At 38.0% G+C, this 23,679-nt stretch overlaps 1 protein-coding gene across 1 annotated transcript in view; it reads left to right on the forward strand.

Moving 5' to 3' along the window:
- Window positions 1-23,679, forward strand: part of LOC126187947 (phosphatidylserine lipase ABHD16A) — a 181,388-nt gene that overhangs the window by 34,177 nt on the left and 123,532 nt on the right. The window contains exons 5-6 of the mRNA XM_049929322.1: window positions 4,145-4,311; window positions 18,295-18,412. Coding sequence (XP_049785279.1) covers window positions 4,145-4,311; window positions 18,295-18,412 — 285 coding nt within the window. The remainder of the gene's footprint in view (window positions 1-4,144; window positions 4,312-18,294; window positions 18,413-23,679) is intronic.

The following is a 23,679-nucleotide window of genomic DNA, read 5'->3' on the forward strand; positions in this document are numbered from 1 at the left end:
TTTGGGTTTAGAATTTTTGGAAGCTGTCTTTTAGGTCAGTCAAGTATTTTAGAGTAGAGGTTGATGTTTCAAGCACACTTATGCATTTCAGTTGTATAATAAGATTAGTTGCTATAAAAAGACTTGATATTTACTACCAAGTAGGTAAAAAGAATAATTTCGTATACAAATGGTACTCATCAGATCTCTCGTGCAATGCCCATTGTTGATGGAAAGTGTCGGTTTCATTCCTGTTACAAACAAAATTATTTTTAAAGTGGAATTTAGGTGCCATTTGATACAATGGTCCCACAGTAGTCTAGTGTGATATTTGTTTTATCAATATAATTACCAGGAACAGTAAAACTCAAAGAATAACCAGTATCCCAGCAGTGACAGCACAGCTGAGTCACTGCTGGATTGCTATTTACTTTCATGGTTAACTATCTCTGTTAGTACATATCAATAAAACAAACATTGGACCAGACTTACTGGAGAGTGTTCTCTCGAATGGGCACATAAAATTTGTATTAAAAAATAGTTCTGTTTGTAATGGGAAACAAACTGACATTTTCTGTTGACACTGGGCATTGCATGAATGATGTGATGAGCAGTAAAAGTAATTTGTTACAGTAGTATTTGTTCACGATAACTGCACATCTTAAGATAGTAGAGTAGACCAAAACTGAATAACTTAATACCTTTTTGGATCTTGACAAAAGGTGCTACGGCTCGTTAACTTCCAACACTTAAAATTATTCTGATAGCCCCTCTCCATTCCAATATTGCTTACTTAGGGCATCTGTGTACGAAAGTTGTTTAATGTGAAAGACATAAAATCATCAATAAATTATTGCACATAACAAGCTGACCATACTGAAACATGAAAAACCACAAACTAAGAAGTATTTTAGGAGGAAAATTCGAGATAAAGGTCAAATATAGCGTAAGAATAATATCTGAGAATCAGATTGAGGACAATAACATCCATAAATTGTGAATCGTTTGAAGAAAAAGATAATCAAGGTGTATAGAAAGCTCAAATTGTCTGAGGCTTGTACTTAAAATTTTTATACTTAAATTTTATGGGGTGGATCATTTTACAAGTGCCTCTCGCATAAAGTGTATTGTGCTGAGGATTTCTTTGTTATTTACTCACCTAGTTGAGTAATTCAGTAAGCTATTGAACAAGTGTAGTTTTATATGCTTACTGTTTTGACTGCGTATCATTTTTTCCCCAAATATCATACATCCTATTTTATGAGTTCATGTTTACACAGCAAGGTTAGTAGATGTGGGATACTTAGTGACTTTCGAGGAAGAGAGAGGATTTGATCACAACCTTTTGAAGGTTGTATTGCATGCAAATAGTAATAATTTATTCTTTTACATCTTGGTCTGAGATTTTCTTAAGCCATTTGTCAAAACAATTGACTTCTTAAGACGAGGAACTTGATATTTATTTTATATTATCTCTGTGACTACAATTCATACAATTTCATTTTTAGCAAAATTCTGATGGAAAGGTGGGGGCACATTAATCCACCCTCCCCCCCCCCCCCCCTCCCCACAGTAGAGGCTGGTTGCAACTTTAGGCTGTGTTACATAATTGCTTTTTGTTGCCTACATTGTCTGTTGACACAGTATAATGTTTTCTGACTGTAGAATGTGTGTGTGTGTGTGTGTGTGTGTGTGTGTGTGTGTGTGTGTGTGTGTGTGTGTGTGTGTGTGTGTGTCGGGGGGGGGGGGGGGGGAGGTGGCTCTTTTTTTTTTTTTTCAGCGCTGTGCTGCCTCAGTGTATTTGGTTCCAGAAAAGCTAGACAGTAATATGTTTGATAGAACTGGTAGACATAATTATTTTATTCAGCTATGCAATTAATGCTTCTGTCTTCCCAACATTATTTCCAAATCAAGTGTGTGTATATATCTGCACCATTCTGTAAATTAAGTTAGCAGCAATGAGTAGCAAATATGATTCAGTATATTTCTTTTTAAATAAACAGTCCATGGAAGAAAATTGAATCTTACTTGCAGTATATTACAGGATCAAAATGAGATAAGATACACTATGTGATCAAAAGTATCCCGACACCCCCAAAAAGATACTTGCATTGTGCTACCACCTACTGCCAAGTACTCCATACCAGTGACCTCAGTAGTCATTAGACATTGTGAGAAAGCAGGATGGGGCACTCCGCGGAACTCGTGGACTTCAAAAAATGTGGTCAGGTGATTGGGTGTCACGTGTGTCATACAGCTGTGCATGATTTCTACACTCCTGAACATCCCTAGGTTCCCTGTTTCTGATGTGATAGTGAAGTGGAAACGTGAAGGGACAAGTACAGCACAGAAGCATACAGGCCGACCTCCTCTGTTGACTGACAGAGACCGCCGACAGTTGAAGAGGATCATAATATGTAATAGGCAGACATCTGTCCATACCATCACACAGGAATTCCAAACTGCATAAGGATCCACTGCAAGTACTGTGACAGTTACGTGGGAGGTGAAGAAACTTGGATTTCATGGTTGAGCAGCTGCTTGGTGTAAGGGGCATAAACATTGGACAATTGAACATTGGAAAAACATTGTGTGGAGTGACGAATCGCGGCAAGGTGTGGGTATGACGAATTCCCGGTGAACATCATCTGCCAGCGTGTACTGTGCCAACAGTAAAATTCGGAGGCGGTGGTCTTATCGTGTGGCCATGTTCTTCATGGAGGGGGCTTGCACCCCTTGTCGTTTTGCATGGCACTATCACAGCCCTGGCCTACATTAATGTTTTAAGCACCTTGTTGCTTCCCAGTGTTGAAGAGCAATTCGGAGATGGTGATTGCATCTTTCAACACAATTGAGCACCTGTTCATAATGCACGGCCCATGGCAGAGTGGTTACATGACAGTAACATCCCTGTAATGGACTGGCCTGCACAGAGTCCTGACCTAATCGTGTAGAACACCTTTGGGATGTTTTGGAATGGCGACTTTGTACCAGGCCTCACTGACTGGCATCGGTATCTCTCCTCAGCGCAGCACTCCGTGGAGAATAGGCTGTCATTCCCCAAGAAACCTACCAGCACCTGATTGAACGTATGCCTGCGAGAGTGGAAGCTGTCATCAAGGCTAAGGGAAGGCCAACACCGTATTGAATTCCAGCATTACTGATGGAGGGTGCTATGAACTTGTAAGTCATTTTCAGTCAGGTGTTCAGATCCTTTTGATCACATAGTGTATAAGTGGTTGGAATTTCGTCAGAAATGGCATTTTAAGTGAACAGTATCATTTACTGTAACTTGCCTATTGTATTTTAAACTATCTGCTTTGCCATTGGAATAGTATGCTGTGGGATGTTCCAAACATGCATACTTGACTGTATTTCAGTTATGAACTGGGCAGTTTAAGAATGGACACAGTGTCCGAACCACCATTAAATAAAGGCTACTTCTTAATGCAACTCATGACAAATTCCAACAGTTTACTTCAATAAAGAAAAAGTTGTGGTCCTGTTTCACCTTCAGTATGCTGGAGGTCTGTAAGAATAAGTATATCATGAAATGAGGAATTGAACCTAATGTAGAAATTAGTTGTAATAATCATATAGAAAGTTATTTCAGAAAACACAGCAGCTAATCATCATCATGCTGTTCTTGTGAAAATTAAAGTAAACATCCATTATGAAAACTATATTGATGCTTGCTTGATTTGTGGTGAAGTGCTAGGTACTTGCTCCCAAATTAGATAATTTCCATAATGAATATTTACCTTCATTCAATTTTTGCAAAAGGAGGTGCATATTCTATCTTTGTATTTTTGAGACCTTGAATGTTTTAACTTACTTTTGAAACTTGATATTACTGTTTATTGACTAGACTAAGTTTCTCCTTTTTGTACATTTTATTATGACATTGAAGAATATTTTGTGCAACTTGCAGTTTTTATTAAAAAATATAATTGAAGTTATTCTGTGCTCTGTGTACTCTTTATTAGGTACTGTTAATAGATTGTAATTGTCTCTTGTATTATAATACAGTTGCTGGAGCAACTGACAGGGTGCTCTTATTTATATTACTGCAGAGAGCCGATTTATTAGAAAATGTACCAAGTTTCAAATTCAAATTTGGAATTGTTCATTATGCATTTGCCATAATTGAAAAATGATCCAACAGGGAGGAGAAGAAATTCAGGATGTACGCTGACAGACCATCGGTTCGAGGTTCAGCAGTTGAGAACGTATTTGCTATACCTTGTCACATTCTCACTTACATCATTGCTCACACATTTGGAGTGAAGTTAATGTATCCTGGATCTATGAAGATGATGCAGTACATGTTGTGTAAGTTCTGTCAAATAATGACAATGATATCCTATTTTTGCTTATTGATTAGTGAGATAAGGAAAATTTATACTTTTAGATATTTAGTGTTGATTATTTGTGTTATCTAATAACTTCTCAGATACAATCAATTCAAATATTGTCTCAATATGGGTAGAGGCAAAAAGTCACATCATTTACAGAGATTTTTGTTCTTGCATTTGTGTTCTTGCACCAACATCTGTACTGCTCTTCTAAAGTAATTTCAAAAACCACTGCCATGTTGTGTGCACTCCCTCCCTCCTCCCCCACCCCGTGATCGCAAAATATTGTTTCATTGATTTCATTTTTAGGCATGGAACAAATAATAATAATCAGCAGGGACAAATAGGGAGCCACTATTTCTTTTATGCATGAAGGCTGCTGTGCAAGGGCATTGGCATGTAGCAAAACCTATTGTTTCTGGTCCATTTTTCTCAGTGTCTCTTTGTGTTAGTTTCTTGTAGGCAGTGAAGAAAGTCCTCAGCCACTCTTTGGCTCAAATTTATAGTGAATGTCATGCTCTGAACTTAAAGACTCATGCTTGTCTACTCTAAACTCTTACCATGATAATATTCTTTTCTTCTATTAAACTGCTTGAAATACTTGTTTTGGGACAGTGGATGGGCAGCTTCACTGTCTAACCACTTGTAACGTTTTTGTGAAACGACTTATACCATGGTGACACTTCTGATTTTTCTTCTTGGTTTTGTACACTTCTTTTGGCATCTAGTCACACTTTGCGATTTGCTTGGCATCACACAGAATGAGATCTTTGTCATTTCATGTAATTTCACTTCTGAAGTACCAGTATGAAGAATATTAGAAAGCAACTATTTACTCAATTACAAGTTTCTCTCTGTTTTTTTTTCTTTTTTCTTCCCCTCCAAAACAGTAGTGTGTGTCAATTTCATCATTGCAAGAAGTATACCTCATGTATCTTACAGATTGGTTAGTTTGCTGTTCTTTGATGTTCCAAATTTCAAGTACTGACCTTAATGCCCAGAAATTTTGCTCTTCATGAATTTCCAATGGCTAAAATGATGTGATCATGCACAAATTTCCACTAGTACAGTGTAACAACATTATGAAAAGGATAGTTGCTACTCACCATATAGCAGAGATGCTGAGTTGCAGAGAGAGATGACAAAAAGACTGTCAGAAAGAGAGCTTTTGGCCAACAAGGCCTTCTTCAAAATTGAAGAAGGCCTTGTTGGCCGAAAGCTCTCTTTCTGACAGTCTTTTTGTCATATCTCTCTGCAACTCAGCATCTCCGCTATCTGGTGAGTATCAGCTCTCCTTTTCACAATATTCAATTCTTTATTCATCATTCAGCATTATTATATGCAATAGACTTGTTACATTCCATCCTGGATTTTCCATTGTTTGATTTCACTAATACATTTTAGTGAGAAAAGTGAAAAATGCTAGAATGTTCAAACCCTGTACTGTTTCAACGATATTAGAATGTTATAACCAACGGGGAGAACACTATGAAATAGATAAAAAGTTAACCCAAACATTTAGATGTACTATAATGTAATCCTGAAACAAAACAAGCACAGTTTTCAACACAGTAGTTCCAGGACTGTTGTTATTTCTTCTGAGAATATATTTTATACACTTGTGAAGCCTCTTTATAAAGTAGCAGAGTATACGCATCACATGTGAAAAATAACTTAGAACACACTCCTTGAATCGTTCTGTGGCTAAACTGCTGTTAGGATTGGTTCAGTTAGTAGATTAAAATCCTTCTCAGCTCTGTGACACACACTTACCTGGCAGTACACGTCCACTGTTTGGATGACATAGGCTTTAAATCTCATTCACTGGGCACTCATGGCTTGGCACGCAGATATATAACAGACAAAATCTGACTGCTTCCCAGGGAGGCTTAGTAAACAATTTTTTTATTGAGGTAGGGAGGGGGGGGGGGGGGGTGGAAGCTTTTCTAAAATGAAAAGTGGATGCTAAATGTAACCAAGAGAGGATGCCCAGAGATTAGAATTGAATGGTAACAGAAAATTTCAGAAACCAGATTGATTAAAAAAAAAATAGTAACTTTCAAACAATATAAAAGGTGTAGATAAAATTGCCATTAGTGTTGCGCAGGTGACACATTTGAGAATTGTGAAATTTCTGTGTCAGCTGTGATTTCTCTAAATTACTTGATGCAGGCACTGTCATTTTTCCTTCCCCATCTTTGTCAGATCTGAACTTGTGCTCCATCTCTAATGACCTCATTGATGGTACATAAACCCTAATCTTTCCACCTTCTGCAGCATTAGTAGCAGCAGTGTTAGTAACTGTAATAATGGTAGTATTAAAATGAGAAATGAAGAAAGCTATTCACTGAAGATCAAAACACCAGAACAGTGCTTTCCACTGGTCGTGTCTGAGTGAAAAATGCTGATTCGTCTTTGGAATAACTATAGCTCCACATCACTGACTGATGTTTTTTTTCTGTATTAGTGTAGGGAATAAATGTCTCATCATCAGTTAAGATTTTGTTCTGTAGGCCTTGTGCTCCTACATTGTAATGAAAAAGAAAGTTCAAAGGAGCTGTATTCCACCGAGTTTGGTGGCTTCTAGGAAGAACTTGTGACAACCTAATTGTTTAGCCACAGTCTGATGCAAAACACTTGAAGAAATTTTCAAAAAGTCGTCAGACTGTTGATATATAATGAAATGCCAGTTTTCAATTTCTTCATGAATTTTATGCATGTTTATTGGGTGACTGATTTGATTTGTACAGGGAGACAACAGTGTTGTGGTTTGTTGTTCCATTGCCCCTTTCTTCCAGATGTTACATTGAAAGATTTATTGAAGTAGCTGGAAGCTATTGTATGGTCAGCAGGCATTTCCCCAGACAATTCTATAATTACCACACTTGCTATATTGGTATGAGATACTGGGTGTCTTAAAGGATTCCAGTTATTTCTAGTTTTAACCTGCAATGGCGGCATGTCCAGCATGTTATGGTTAAGCTAGTCAGACTCTGTACCTCGGCAAGCTCCTCAGCAACCACCTTCTGTTCTGCTTTATTCCATTTTACTGTAGCTGGATGTGTCCTTGTAAATGGAACCACAATTATTTTCTTGGGACTGACCCTTTAGATCCTGTTTTGCAATAGTTTTGCACAGTGCCCAGTGCACATTGTGTCATTCTTCTAATAGTACTAGCAAATTTGCCAGGTATTTTTATTACTAAATTGTCTGCTTATCCTTGGCAAAAGTAGGCTCCAATATTTAACTCTTCAATGAATTCGTTCACCATTAAGTTCCACAGTAGTGGGGACAAAACACCACCTTGCAGACACCTTCTGGTGATGGGCACCTTGCAGATACCTTCTGGTGATGAGGTCACCATTTTCTCATTCATCAGATGGCTTCTGCCTTTCTTGTACTCATTGTGGTCTTAATCCACCTGCACATAGTGGCCTCAGTGCCATGCTCTTCTGCAACTCTACTCGTAGATCCAAAGGTTGTGTTGTTAATAGCCTCCTCGATTCTAAGGAAGATGCAAAGACCAATTTTCTGAAAGTGTAGAGCTTTTTCCAACTTCCCAGCAAGTTTAAGTGTTGTTTCACATGATTTGCCTAATTTGTGTGTTGGTTTACATGTAGAGGAACCTCAGTTAGCCTCTTCTTCCCTAATGCGCACATTAATCAGTTTTTCTAATGTCTCTAGAAGAAAGGAGGACAGACATATCGGTATCATATCTGTAGCCTTGGTATAATCATTTCTCTCTGTCTTCAGAATGAAGACAACCCTCAATGTCTTCCAATTATTAGGAATAATTCCTGCTATTAGAGTGACCCTAAGTGGCCTACACAGGAATGTAATTAATCATTCTGCTTGTTGCAGTAGAACTGAAAAGATTCAATCTGGGCCTGGTGCCTCTAGTGGAAACATTCCCCCCCCATCTACTGGATTTTTGAAATGAATACAATCTGTGGCAGTTCCCTTTTTCTCCCTGAGATTACCTGTAAACCAGTGCCTGTCAGGGACTGACTCTTGGTGTTTATCTGCCAGAGGGCATTGAGGAAAATGAGTCTGGAGGAGCATATCCAGTGCCTCGCTCACTGTCCGTGTACACTCATCGTCCTCCTTCTGTGAAGTACCTCCTGGATTAGTTGGGTGATATCATGCATTAACTGACCAAGCACCGAAACTTGATTTCAAGATATTAATGGAAATGTGAGAGTTGTAATATAAATTCAGTGTCTGCAGTAAATCTAGTTTTTTAAGCAGTAAAATAATGAAACTAAATTAAATTCACATGCTCATAGCTTAAAATCACATAAAATGTAACGAACTCTGAATTTATATGGAAATGGCGCTTGGTCATGTGATGCTTTTATATATGATTTTCATTTCTGCATTTTGCATTAACTAACTGCAAGCGGAAATGTGTCTTCTTAGTTAAGTGATACAAATTAGAGAAGAATGTACTGTCATTTATTTCACAAAGTACGATACGCTTTTATTAGTTCAGGCTACATTTAATGATGTTTAACTGATGCGTGAGGAAAGTTACATTCCTATTTAATGTTTACGCATTTAATTTGCCTGTTTATTGACATAATACCATCATACATAACATGGAACAATAATGTATTCTTTCTAATGCAATTAAAAAAAACATTTCTAAAAATAAAAGAAAATATGACAACAAATACTATATTTTTACAGGGTTTACATGCCCTGGGACAACCAGGAAAATGCCAGTTTTTTCAACTGGGAAAAATCCAGGAATTTTTAGAATTATGGGAGTGTTTCATTGTCTTAGTTATCAATTTTTTGTAATTTTGACTGCTAGGAACTGATTGCCTAATAAAGAATTTTACTTTACCCCGCTACTGCTGAATAATATTGCAGCACTGTAAAACGTAAATGAGGGAATAACACCAAAATAAAACTTGCAAAGAAAATGTGCCATTTAGAACAACAGAATACAGTGCACACACAAGTGTGTGCCAACAGCAAAATGTGTCAAAGGCTTTAGGACAAAGACTATAAAGTACTTTGTAACAACAAACTGCTTTTTATGAGCACGACATCACAACTATTTATATTTCTAACACTTTGCTAGAAAATATTGCGAATAGTGGTTTGAGAAATGTTACTTTTGAAGTAAATTTATTTTTATGCAAGATGAGTCATTTACATGTGATAAACTGCAATGAATTCCTTAAATTAGACTCCCATTCAAAAGTTAACGCTGAGGACCATCTGCTTAGAAAAGTTTCGGGCCCAGAAGACCAACCGTTTATGCTGTTATTTAAAAAATTTTCTGGCAAGCTAAAAATGACTAAACTCAGAGGTTAGTTTTTCATATTTATTTTAGTTCATTCATAGATTACAAATTATGCAACAACAACGTCAGTAAATATACTTATGCTTTTAAAAAAGTGCAAAGTGGGTTCTTGAGCAGTTTCACCCTTGCTTTTCTATGGGAAAGTCGAAGTGCTTGATGGAACACGTATTCAGCCAGGTAACCCAAGACATGTTTGGTGCACAGAAGTTAAAGTTATAATTGGGCTTGTCGTAACTATTCAGCTGTGCTTGTAGGATTGTGGCTAACCATTCCCTCAGGGAAAAAAAGGCAAATAAATTTTGATGACCTATATTATATGTGAAAGCTTAGCTTTCCTTGTAGTTTGTTGTTGTTGTGGTGGTGGTGGTGGTGGTGGTGGTGGTGGTGATGGTGATGGTGATATTCAGTCCAAGGACTGGGTTGACGCATCTCACCATGCTACTCCATCCTGTGCAAACCTCTTCATCTCTGAGTAACTACTGCAACCTAATTCCTTCTGAATCTGCTTACTGTATTCGTCTCTTGGTCTCCCTCTATGGTTTTTGCCCTCCCCCTCCCACTTCCCTCCAGTACTAAATTGGTGATACCTTGACGCCTCAGACAGTGTCCTATCAACCGACCCCTTCTTCTAGTCAGATCGTATCGCAAAAGCTCTCTTCTTCTGAATTATATTCAGTACCATCTCATTAGTTGAATGATCTACCTATCTAATCTTCAGCATTCTTCTATAGCACCAAATGTCAAAAGCTTCTATTCTCTTCTTGTCCAAATTGTTTATCATCCATGTTTCCCTTCCATACATGGCTACATTTCATATAAATATTTCAAGAAAGGACTTCTGGCACTTAAATCTATACTTTATGTTAACAAATTTCTCTTCTTCAGAAACGCTTTTCTTGACGTTCCCAGTCCACATTTTATATCCTCCCTACTTTGACCATCATTAGTTATTTTGCTGCCTAAATAACAAAACTCATCTACTACTTTAAGTGTCTCATTTTCTAATTCCCTCAGCATCACATGATTTAATTCGACTACATTCCATTATCCTCATTTTGCTTTTGTTGATGTTCACCTTATATCCTCCTTTCAAGACACTGTCCATTCTGTCCGACTGCTCTTCCAGGTCCTTTGCTGTCTCTGACAATTGCAATGTCATTGGCAAACCTAAGAGTTTTTATTTCTTCTCCCTGGACTTTAAACCCTGCTCAACATTTTTCTTGTTTCCTTTACTGCTTGTTCAGTGTATAGATTCAATAACATTGGGAAAAGGCTACAACCCTGTCTCACTTCCTTCTCAATCACTGCTTCCCTTTTGTGCATTTCAGCTCTTATACCTGCCATCTGGCTTCTGTAAAAACTGTAAATAGGCTTTCGCTACCTGTATTTTACCCCTGCCATTTGAAAAAGAGTATTCCAGTCAACATGTCAAAAGCTTTCTCTAAGTTTACAAAAGCTGTAAACATAGGTTTGCCTTTCCTTAACGTATCTTCCGTGAGAAGTCGTAGAGACAGTACTGCCTCGCATGTTCCCACATTTCTCCAGAATGCAAACTGGTCTTCCCCAAGGTCGGCTTCTGCCAGTTTTTCCATTCTTCTGTAAAGGACTTGTGTTAGTATTTTACAGGTGTGACTTATTAAACTGATAGTTCGGTAATTTTCACACGTGCCAACACCTGCTTTTCTTTTGAATTGGAATTATTGTATCCTTCTTGAAGTCTGGGGGTATTTCGCCTATCTCATACATCTTGCTCACCAGATGGAAGAGTTTTGTTATGGCTGGCTCTCCCAAGGCTATGAGTAGCTCTAACGGGATGTTATCTACTCCCAGGTCCTTGTTTTGGCATAAGTTTTTCAGTGCTTTGTCAAATTCTTCAAGCAGTATCATATCTCCCATCTCATCTTCATCGACATCCTCTTCCATTTCCAAATATTGCCCCAAGTACATCTTGCTTATACAGACCATTCTTGCTTAGCCATTTTGATTGTAGCTGAGTTTCATTTCCTAAAGTGCTGTGAAGTTCTATGCTGGTTTATAAAACCTTTGCCATTCAAAGGACTCGTAAGTTTTACAGCTCTAAAGGAGAAGTATATTGTCACTTAACACATAATAAAATGTACTATCTCCAGGGATACTGTGTGTTTTCACCTGGGAAAAAGTGTATTTTCATCCAATATTTATCCGGAAAGCTGGGAAAAATCCAGGAATCTTTTTCTTGTCCACATGTACACCCTGTTCCAACAAGTTTGAAGCAGTTAATGTATTTCAGATTCTAAAAATTTACACACCTTATTTGAATATATCAATTCTTGATACCTATTACAGCATTACAAAATAATTGCATATGTTTGAATTAAATAAAATTAAATGTCCACATTTTTTATGCAGTTGATAAATGCTGGCAGAGGAAAACTGAGTATTGATAGCATGCACCTTGTCCTGAATATCTAAACCAAAGAAATCAAATGTGTCCATGCCAAAAACGTTTTGATTAAATTGTATTTCCCGTACTGTAAATGGCACTAATGTAGTCATATTTTTATATTTGGTTTGCAGAGTGCATACCTCCAGAAAAGAGGTACTTTCGCCATTGTAGGATGTAAGGTATGATTTCTGTAGCTTGGGATGTCTCAATTGCTTACACGTATTCTGATTAATAAATGTGACTGAAGCATCAGTATCTAACTGAAATGGTTAATTTAGATTGCAATCCTGTAAAAAGATATGAACAGTTGGTGATTATTGCTCTGAATATGATTGTCAGTTCTACTTTCAGAAGGCTGTCTTTGTGTAATCTGTGAGTGACAGAGCATTTTGCTGATTATGTATTTGAGAAGAGCTGATCTGATTGGGGAAAATTTGGCACTGAATACACTGTGTATAACACTTTACAATTCTTGCACTAGTGTCTGCAGTGTCAGTGAGTGTTTCCAGGAGCAGGCGAGGATTCATAATGAGAAATAATATTGATTTTCATTTTCTCAGATTTGCATGGAACAGAGTTTACTGTGCCAATCTTTCGCAGGCTTACTTGCTGTGTATGACTTGACTTTTGGCAGCGATGGCATTCTGTTTCACAGGAGAAACAATGTTTGCAGCCACGCATTGCTAAACACTTGGTGCAAGAGTTGGCTGCCTCGTGTATTGCAGTTGGTGCTGTTTGTGGCTGCTGTCAATGTGAGCCACGGTGGACTGTGCACATTAAAATTATCTACTGTATTTACTCGAATCTAAGCCGCACTTTTTTTCCAGTTTTTGTAATCCAAAAAACCGCCTGCGGCTTAGAATCGAGTGCAGAGTACGCGGAAGTTCTGCAAAATGTTGGTAGGTGCCTCCACAACCAACTTCTGCCGTCGAATATATAGCGCTACACAAGCATGCTTTGCAGGCACAAAGATAAATACTGGCGCCAAAACCTCTGCGTCAGTAAATAAATTAAAAAAAAAAAAACGGGGTGGAAGACGAGCTTTTTTCTCCGCCCCGAGTTTCGACCACTGCATTTCCTACATTATCCAACGAAGTAAATACAAATTCCGTATTGTAAATCTTTGAATGAATGTAGCAGCATTTCAATGAACAACGAAAATCGTACTGGCAAGACTGTTCGGGTTGTTAGTCAATATGGCCAACTCTACGTTCTGAATTTTTTCCTACCTGTGAGAAGAGATGGTTGCTACTAGGAACTTTTATAAATTGTGAATCACATGCAGTATTCTCTTCACCATACGAATAATGCGAATATAAACATTTTGCCATGTATTCTTTCGTGTTTGCTGCTATCTCATTTAAATACTGTCTGCCTAATAAACTATGAAACTAGAGTGAGACAACAGCAAACGCGGAAGGATATTTATATCCTTATTTCATGTTTATATTCATATTATTCTTATGCTTAATAGTGATACAATCGGAAATAAAGCACGGCAATTCACTAGATTTTTAAATCTAAGATGACTCTAATTTCTGTGCAGAATGTAATGTACTAAACAGGCGTCTGCAAAGATTTTCAAACGGAGAAAGATTTTTGCTATTCTCTAGTTCAGAACATCTTCTATCATCCACAATCTATTATTTGGTTCTTGTTGATCATTATCAAAGAAAGCAGTAGTGTAAGTAACAACAAATAGCAGTTTCTTACCATTGTTTCGCTAATGAGACGATTCCTCTCTCTCTCTCTCTCTTTTTTAATAGTAAGCGGCAGTAGCGCGCATAAAAGCAAGCCATGCCGCGAGCGGCGACAGGCCGTAAACACCCATTATCAGAATGCGAAAACAATGCATGACGCAGTACGCTAATGCATTTTCAGCTTAGAGTGACGTAAACACCTATAACAAAGAGAACGGCACTTATCAGAGCAAAGAAAAATAAGTTATCAATTCAAACCAGACGAAGCACGTGGAAAAGGAAGGGTACCCGTATAAATACGGACGGAGCGCCTGACTCATAGCAATGGCTACCTGGTAAAGCTTAACTGCTAAGCTTACGACTCGAACCAAACTACTGTAGCTGCATCGTCATTCATTCGGCCTAAATTTTGTCTCATATTGCAATTGACCAACTTCATTTCGATTTGGAGGTGCGGCCTAAAACTTTCCTCTCCCCTTGAATTTCGAGTCTCAAATTTCAAGTGCGGCTTAGATTCAGGAATTTTTTTTTTCCTTGATTTCGAGTCTCATTTTTCAGGTGCGGCTTAGATTCGAGTGCGGCTTAGATTCGAGTAAATACGGTACTCTCAGCATGGTACAAACAGGCGCAGTTAAGTCCAATTCCATGAAGTCTTGTACTTTTCTGAGATTTAGTCATTGTTAGTACTTCAGTGAGAGCAGGATCATAATAGTTCAAAATCACAGCCTGTTTTCTGTTGGCAGTCACATTTTGAATAAGTGCATTGTGAAGCACTTCCTTTTGGAATGAAGCTCCACAAGTTTGATTAAATTTCCAGTTAGTCACCTACTCCTTGCAAGTCTGATTACTGTGGCAATGTGTACAAAAAAAATTGAAATAAGCGGCAGCTACATGAAATTCGGTGTCAAAAAATCATGTAATTTCTGAATGACTTCCTCACAGGGTAGAGAGTGGTACTCAACTTGGGGAAACAACTTTGCAACATGCCTAAAAATTGACGTTGTGAATCACCTGTTTTTGTAGGCTACATAGTGTTCTTAGAGACCAACACTTTGTATTCCGTCCAGGCCTCTTGGTTTTCATCAACAGAATGGAAAGGAGGAGATGGCATCATGCCTCCGGAATTCTGTGCTTCAGTTGAATTTCGTTGCTGGGCTTCTGTGCATCTAGCAGTGTGGGATTGTTGGTTCGGAAACTGAGTAAGTGCAGTGAGTGGTCACTCTCCTGTATTTCCATTTCATAAAAAAAGTTAAAAAATTAACCCACTTCTATATGTAAGAAAAACAAACAGTAAAGTTCAAAAATGGTGACACAGATGCGCAAAAAAAAAGTGATGATTTTGTTGATGCTTGATCCTGGTCAAATGTATCCATAGCTACACCATCCTTGTTGCCAGAAGTACCTATTGTGTCCGTAGGTGAATGATGTGGAATAGATAGTTTGGTGGATGGGCTCGATCATTAAAGAAACGGCTTTAGAAGATAGGGCTGCTCTGACAGAAAGATAAATAGGGGACTACATCCTAAAAGTTCTAGAGCTTCTAATGAAAAAGAAACAACTAAAGGGAAAGTTTTCCTTCTGCTTGGGAAAGAAAAACACTGCCACAGCTCTCATCAGCAGAGAACTCACACAAACACAATATTAATAGTTTGTATACCCACAAGAAAGGTGTGCAGATATTTGAACACTGCAAAGGACTTATGGCTGCCACTTGCCACAGCAGGAGTATATAAATCCTTTGCATTTATGCTCAAGTATAGATAGTAACTACAAATAGAAGCATTAACAGTGGCCTTAAGAAACACAAGAACAATTTTCACCTGGGCAATAAGTATAAATCAGCTGTAGCAGATCATGCGGTCTGACCTGAGAATCACAAAATTCATTTATCTGATACTGTGATTTTACCAATAGCTAAACATTACTATGCATTTTCACAAATTGTGGACGTGAATGCTAAAGAAAACTAACAGCATCAGCTCTTCTCCGATGTAAGGTCCTTAATATACAACGGTGCAATCATAATTTGTCGTGACTCCGTGCTCTCCGGCAGCAGTTTGATGACATGAACTGACAGTTGCGTGGAATGTATAAACAGTTTGGCTCGCTGAGCTGAAACTGTAACTGCTTTCTGAGTTGTTCAAGCAGCCTCTGACAATGCCTTCAGCAACAGATGATGAAACGTTATGCAGAGAAATATACCTTGGACTACAGGCTACTGACAATGAAGCAATATCACCATTCCTCTGGATTTCAGTGGTTTTATATATCATTGTGTTCAAAATATCTGTATGTATTTGAATATCGTCAACTGCTCTCTCTCTCTCTCTCTCTCTCTCTCTCTCTCTCTCTCTCTCTCTCTCTTTCTTTTGAGCACTCAGATGGGGTAAACTTTTAATATGTACCTCTGACTGAAACACACAGCTGCTTTTTGTCAAGTTTTCATTCGCTACATCACTGAATGCTGCATTTTAGTGCTTGAAATGAAATCTGGTGCCACTGAGTGAGTTGTACAGTCGTAACACGTAAGACTTGTCACAAAATCTTCTTGGTGTTCCACGTGGACAGCTGTGTTGAAATTCTGTTATGTTTCAATATATGTCACACTCATCGTCGTCTTCTTCTTCTTCTTCTTCTTCTTCTTCTTCTTCTTCGCCAGAAGATTAAGAAAGGGACACTCATTGAAATATTGCGGAATGTTAACGCAGCCATATGGATGAAAACCTGAGAGTATTTCATTAGCACTATATGCTTGGAATATGTACATTCACATTGGACTTATATTTATTAGGTGTAGGGTTTAAACCCCAACCCAGTGATACTAAATGAGGTTTTCTGTGATTTTTCTGAATTGCTAGAGGCAAATACTAGAATGGCTTCCATAATAAAGCTATATCCATTTTTCCTTCTTCATTCTGGGCCAGTCCAACCTTGTGTTCTGACTCCAATGACCTTTACAATTGCAGGACTCTTAAGCTACCTTCCTTCTTAATGTGTTCCACTGGATATCACCTGCTTTCACCTTCTTGAAAGAAAAAAAAATGCTGTAATGTTTTCTTTTGTAGCTCTTCTGGAGTAGTCTCAGGATGGCGTGTGATAAACGGGTTTTATCATTTTGTATTTTTTATGGTGTCCCATTGAGAACAACTATCACGTCTGATTGTACTAGATTTTTTAGAGATTAATGGTAATGATCAGATGATGTTTACCTATTCAGTATATCTTGGGTATGTAAAATGTCTCTGGTAGTTAGGAGTCTTGTACTTTCCTTATTTTATATAGGAAATATTGTACAGAACTTTGATAGACTGGACAGTGGCAAAGGTTGTGTAAGAAGGTGGGACATGGATTCAGAATACTTTCTTTGTTTGGTGAAACACCTCCCACCTAAGTCAGGAATGCAGTTTTCATAGGGGCGTCAAACTTAGCAATTTTGGTTGAATATGATGTGGTATCTTCCTTCTGCACATTACAACACCAATTAACCAAACTGAAGGGGGAGGGAAGCCATTTTGGATAACAGTTTTCTCAGTTAGGCCATGAACATCTAATATGCACTACACTATTTCCTGGTGTACATATTTTTGGAAGCTTCTGAAGGCCAAACGAGTTCAAAAATCTCCCTTTGCAGACATCTTTTATGGTCTGTATTAATGTTAAAATTGGATGAAGGTTTACAGTATATTAATATACAGTATATTGCACTTCATAATTTGTAGCATAACACAAAAACAAAAATACACACACAGTGAAAAGAAACAATCACTCAAATGCACTATTGTTGGCAGTATAGTTTTGTTGAGACAGTGAGTTCGTGGGTGGGGAAGCAACTCCCTGCCATCCACATTCCCACACACTCTCACCTCGAATTATTTCTGTGCAATAAAGGCATTTTTTTCTTTTTTTGCAATATTTGGAGTTGTTTTGTATAATCTGGGTTTCGGTTGAACTGAGTTCAGTTAACTGGGGTTTTCACTGTATGCTACATGAAAGAATTTTCATAACATTCCATAGCAGTGGGTTGTGTGGTGGTAAATTTGTGTCTGAAGACAGTATTTATTTGCAAGGCAATATCCAGCAGTTTCCTCTGTTACAAAAAGAATGAACAGAATTTAAGTATTGTGAGTGAAGATGTAACATAAAACAGTTCATGGGATATTCTCTTTGTAACATTCAAAACAGGTGAGTTTTCTGTTGTAGATTCCCATACCCTTTCAGTTTTCATAAAATGATTTGTGCTAAATGAATGGGATCTTCTGTGCAACCACCATCATAGCTTTTCCTTTTGCCAGCACAAAATAAATTTAAACATTACAAAGAATGCATTGTTCTCTTGAGTTCTGCTCAAGAATGATGGGCAGTTGTAAAAGTTGACATGAAACCAAAGATCTCTTTAAAGAATTAACATAATAGGATACATCTAGTCTCATTACTTAATGATTTAGTAACTTATAATTTTTTATTCTGTAGATTATTCAAGAAACTTTTAATTGTGTGTGAATGTTTTTGTTCCATTTGCAGTCCCAATGCTACTACAAGGTAGAACAAAGTTGATCACTGAACACAATGGTCAACGATATAAGCTGAAATCAAGGGATGGAAATGAAATTGACACCATGTTTGTAGACAATAGAAACAAGTAAGTGTGGCTGCACATTTGCCCTAACAACACAATATAACAGAGATATTGCTTGCACATGTGCACTCATCAAATATATTTTTTTGATCTACTGCATTAGAATATCTGCTTCTTAGTTGTTGAAGAATGATACATACTCATGCTGAAGGGGAACCACAGTAGCAATTCAGTTTCCCAGTTTTTGTAGATCGTTCCTTATACATTACTGTGATTATTTCCTTTTAAAATTTGATTTTTCTGTAAAATTATAATTTGGGAGTTGACCAAAAGTTTCAAGAGATTTCATTTGTTGCAGTTTTCTTGTCCCTTTAAAAATTCAGACAAGTTAAATATCATTACTAACACTATCTGTTGGGTCGTAATAGTGAATTATGTGTCTGATTGGCAGATGCAGTTATGCAATGAAATCTTCACAATTTTTTTCTGCATTATATCATAGTTTGAGCACAACTTTTTGGAAAGGTGCTCTCTCTCTTTTTCTTTGCTGGAAGGTGAAAAGAGGGAGTAGCTGTTCAGAAACATGGTGCTCACACTGCAAGCAAGAAACCTGTGAGGATTTTATTGCATTGAAACTCCAATTGTAGGTATGACAAGAACTGTAAAACTTAAAATCATATATATTTCGCTACACAATCCTTTATTCCAAAACTTATGTTTAGTGCACTAGACAATGTTTAACTGTCACTTTAAAAGGACACACCGTTTGGTTTGGATTGGATTGCTGTAGGTGGTGTAGAACTGGTACCAGATAGTCATGTGACTGTCCACTACTGACGAAGTCATGGCAGTGAAGTGATCTGTATGTGCCAGTCAGTTCTATGGGAATCAGTAGAGTATGATTACTGTTAAGAGGTGCAAAATGACGGAAAGAAGCTATCATATTTTGACATCCCAATCTTCTTAACTTGAACGAAGTTTCCCAATTTGTTTTTGTATCAACATACTGTCGTACAAGTCTATAAAGAATGGTTTACTGCTCTGAGCCATGCAGTACAGCATAAAAACTGTGGTAATAAAATGATCCTAACCAACAAGGACCAATGACGAGTTTCATGCTTTGTCAATGACAGTCTGTTTCAAACCTGACAAGAATTGCTCCTGCCAGTGAATGTGTATCTCCATCTCAATCAATCTCCAAGTAAACATCACAAAGAGGACTAGATGTCATGGACATTTGGATACCTTGCAAAAGGCTATTACTCACAATGACACGTACAGATGCAAATTTCTAATGGGTAAACAACACAGAAACTCGACATATATCAAGACCATGATTGCTCTGTTGTTTTTGTGTTCCTCATAGTACATACATGGGAAGATCAGAAAGTAACATACAGTTTTGTTACCAAAAAGCTAAAGAGATTTTTAAAAAACGCCCCCCCCCCACATGCGCATGCATGCATGCGCGCACGCGCACACAAACACACACGCACAAACGTACATCTTCTACCTACTCTTCTACATAGTCACCAATGTTCTCAACAAATTTCTCCCATCGTGGTATGAGTTTCAGTATGTCCTTTTGATAGAAGTCCTTTTGGTTCGCGTATAGCCATCTGTGGACTGCTGATTTCACTTTTGCATCTGTGACAAAGCATTGGCTGGTCAGTAATTCTGTCATGGAACCAAATAAATGAAAGTTCAATGGTGCAAGATCTGGACTGTATGGTGGATGCTGGACCACATGCCACCCAAGTTGTCTGTCAGGTCCTTAGGTATCCAGTGAGCACAAACTTTACGAAATTTCAGTGTATTGTGAATAAAATTATACACCACACCATAGGAAATGTTTGAACTGCTATGATAAAATTCGTAGTTGCACACGCTGGTTGTTCAAAATTGCTGCCTCAGTGCCTCTGACATTCTGTAGGTTTGCAGCTGACCACCCGGAGTGTGACAAATCACTAAAGTTCACACAGCCCTCTTGGAAGAATGCACTCCACCTAGACACATTGCTACAGTCCATACAGTCATCCCCATATATGCTGTGTGCATCCCTGTGAATTTTGCTCAATTTATGCCCTTTGGCTCACATACAGAATTATACTTTACTGCTCTTCATAAGCTGATGATGGTAACATGCATACCACTTGTATTTCATAGTTCAGGTGTCTCTCAGTAGAGCTGCATATGAAAACAAAATACCCTCTGTAGTGCAAACTTCAAACTACATTGTCATGAAATTTCAACATTCCAGTTGCAATACCAGGGGAGAAAAAATATTATTGTCAGCTACTTTCTGATCCTGCCTCATACATTAAGTTGCATAAGTTGCATTCAAACATTTTCATCAGTCATCTAAGGACTACACAGGAGATGAAATAATTAACTTTTGAAGTGCAGCCTCCTTTCATGAGAATAGCTGAACTAGTGTTAGTAGTGGCATTTGATAAGCATCAGTTGTGCACCATGCATAATTGTGTCTGGGTGAAGGAAGAAGATTTTAATTAACAGTGGATCTACCTCTTTCTTATGGAAATGTTGAATATAATGTGAAATTGAGTTGCACATGCCGGTTGTTCAAAATGCTGCCTCGGTGGCTCCAACATTCTGCAGGGGTTGCAGCCTTGATCACCCCCCCCCCCCCCCCCCCCCTTGGCGACAAAAATGGTGGTAATGAGTAATTAACACCATGAAAGAGTCTATCATGTACAGGAAAGATAAAATAATATTATGTAAAACAAATGATTAAGTGTGTTCAACATCAGGCACCTTGCAAAATTAGAAGAAAATATAACTTTGTGTCTTGCATTTAAAATTGCATGTTCAAGGACAAGGCTAAATTGTCTTAGAGAGAATTAACGAATGATAGAAACAATACTCTTGTAAATTAGAAATGCTTCATTTCTTGAACACTTTGAAAAACAAAAACTTACTAAGGTCACAGACTCTCTAAATTAATTGAATTTATCCTTGATAATTCAGGTAATATTAGAACTCAGAATTATCTCTCAGAATGACGCTTAAACAAGCAAACTGCTTCCACCAGAACAAAATTATTTATAAAACAAATTAATCACAAGAGAGACTCGTAAATATTTGTATGAGCAGTTTTAAAACGCGATGTTCTAACAAGTGATTTATTGTCTGCATCACAATTTGCTTCCTGTATGCAGTACTTACTGGATAAATCTGTATTTGACCTCGTGAAAGAAGCTGCTAGTGAACTAAATTTGAGAAATTACCTCAGCATGATTTTCTTAAATTAATGAAGTCTTCAAACCAGTAATTCATATTTTTAGATAAGTGCAGACAGTAAAGTCTGTACAGCATCACATTTGCATTGCTGGAGCTTTATCTGTTCCAGGCAAATGGACACTTCACAAACTCTGACATGAACAAGACTGTATTCAGATTACTGCTATCTTGACTTTCTCAGAAACATCAGTAGTTGAATTTCATACAAGTCACAATTCTTTTTAGGTTTCAAAACTTATGTTTATGAATAGCGTGAATAAAACCATTTGTGTGTAATTTGTTGTAGTCCACATGGTTAATAAACTGAGACATTCATCACATACATACTCTGTTAAGTGAACTGAGATCTTTAAACGCTCACGGAGGTGTTAGTATTTTTTCACACAGCTTTATGCATTAATTATTTGGGACACTCCATATAAAATCTGATAACATATTTATTATAGAAAAACTATCTGCCAGAATACACTGAGGGGGAAAAATCACAACACCAAGGAGGAGTTGTGTGACATAAGCAAAAGATGGTACGTGTGATTCTAAATATAAAAGATGTCAATTCAGATTTCATGCCAGTTGCATAAGAGTGGTGCTAGTAGTGCTGCTATGAGGATACAAATCAGGTTTGCTTTAAATGCATGCTGTAATAGTTGTGAGCGATAGTTGCCTTTGAGATTGGACGTGGTGAGTTGACGTTAGTCAAGAACGCCTTGAGGGCGACAAAGACTCCATTATCAGTGGCTCTCCAAGTCTAAATGAGGTCATGTAATATGGCTACAAGAAGCTAGATGTTCCTTCTGAGATACTGCAGAAAGACTTCGCAGCAATGTAGCCACTATACTTGATTACTGGCAGCGGTGGTCACGAGAATGAACGGTCACAAGACGGCAGGGCTCTGGAAGGCCATGAGGAGGAGACTATTGTGTTTGGCGTATGGCTCTCGCTCATCGTACTGCATCTGCAGCAGCAGTTTGAGTAGCAGTTGGCACCACGGTGACACAACAAACTTTGCAAATCACTTATTTCGAGGACAGCTCCAAGCCAGTTTCCCTGTAGCATGCATTCCACTGACTGCAAACCACTCCTATTTGTGATTTCAGTGGTGTCAAGTGAGAGCTCATTGGAGGTTAGGGTGGAGAACTGTGGTGTTTCCTCATGAAAGCTGGTTCTGCCTCGATGCCATTGTCGGCCGTGTGTCGATCAGGAGAAGGCCAGTTGAGGGCCTCTAACCAACCTGTTTCTGTGCTAGATACCCTGGACCTCCACCTGGCCCACACAGCCTGCCTGCAAATTTGTGTATCAGTCTGGTGATTCGACCAGTTGTGCAGGTACTCATAATCAGCATTCCAGGTGGTGTTTTACAACAGGATAAAACTCGCCCATGTAAAGATGTTGTAACCCAACACGCTCTACAATGTGTCGGCATGCTGCCTTGCCTGCTCGATCACCAGATCTGTCTCCAATTAAGTACTTGTGGAACATCATCAGACGACAACTCCAGTATCGTCCCCAAACAGCATTAACCATCCCTGCATTAACCAACGAAGTGCAGCAGGCATGGAACTCAATCCCACAGACATCCAGCACCTATACAACACAATACATGCACATTCGCCTGATTGCATTCGAGATCTGGCGGTTACACCAATTATTACTGTACCATCATGTCACATTTGCAATGAATTACCTTGCACTTACATTAAACTTTGGTCTTGCAATGTGAACCACGTAAATGTTTTATATAGATAAATGTATTCCTGAAATTTCACTAGTCTGTATTAGTTATTTCTTGGTGTTGTGAGTTTTTTTGTCAGCGTATTACCCAAAGTAAATGATCATGCACTACATAGAGAGAACTTCAGAAACTTGCTAGTTTTGTATAAATCCATTTTTTCATTTAACCTACGACTGTGTTTGTTGCTAACAATAAACTTCAGTTAGAAATAAGACAAATATATTGGCACCAAAATTTTCAACCTGCCACCAGTTTTATGACTAAACTGAAGACCTGTATACATTGATGACGACGACGATGACATAGATATAGATGTAGATGTAGATGTTTATGAGAA

Source organism: Schistocerca cancellata, chromosome 5 (assembly GCF_023864275.1).
Source record: "Schistocerca cancellata isolate TAMUIC-IGC-003103 chromosome 5, iqSchCanc2.1, whole genome shotgun sequence".
Taxonomy (NCBI): domain Eukaryota; kingdom Metazoa; phylum Arthropoda; class Insecta; order Orthoptera; family Acrididae; genus Schistocerca; species Schistocerca cancellata.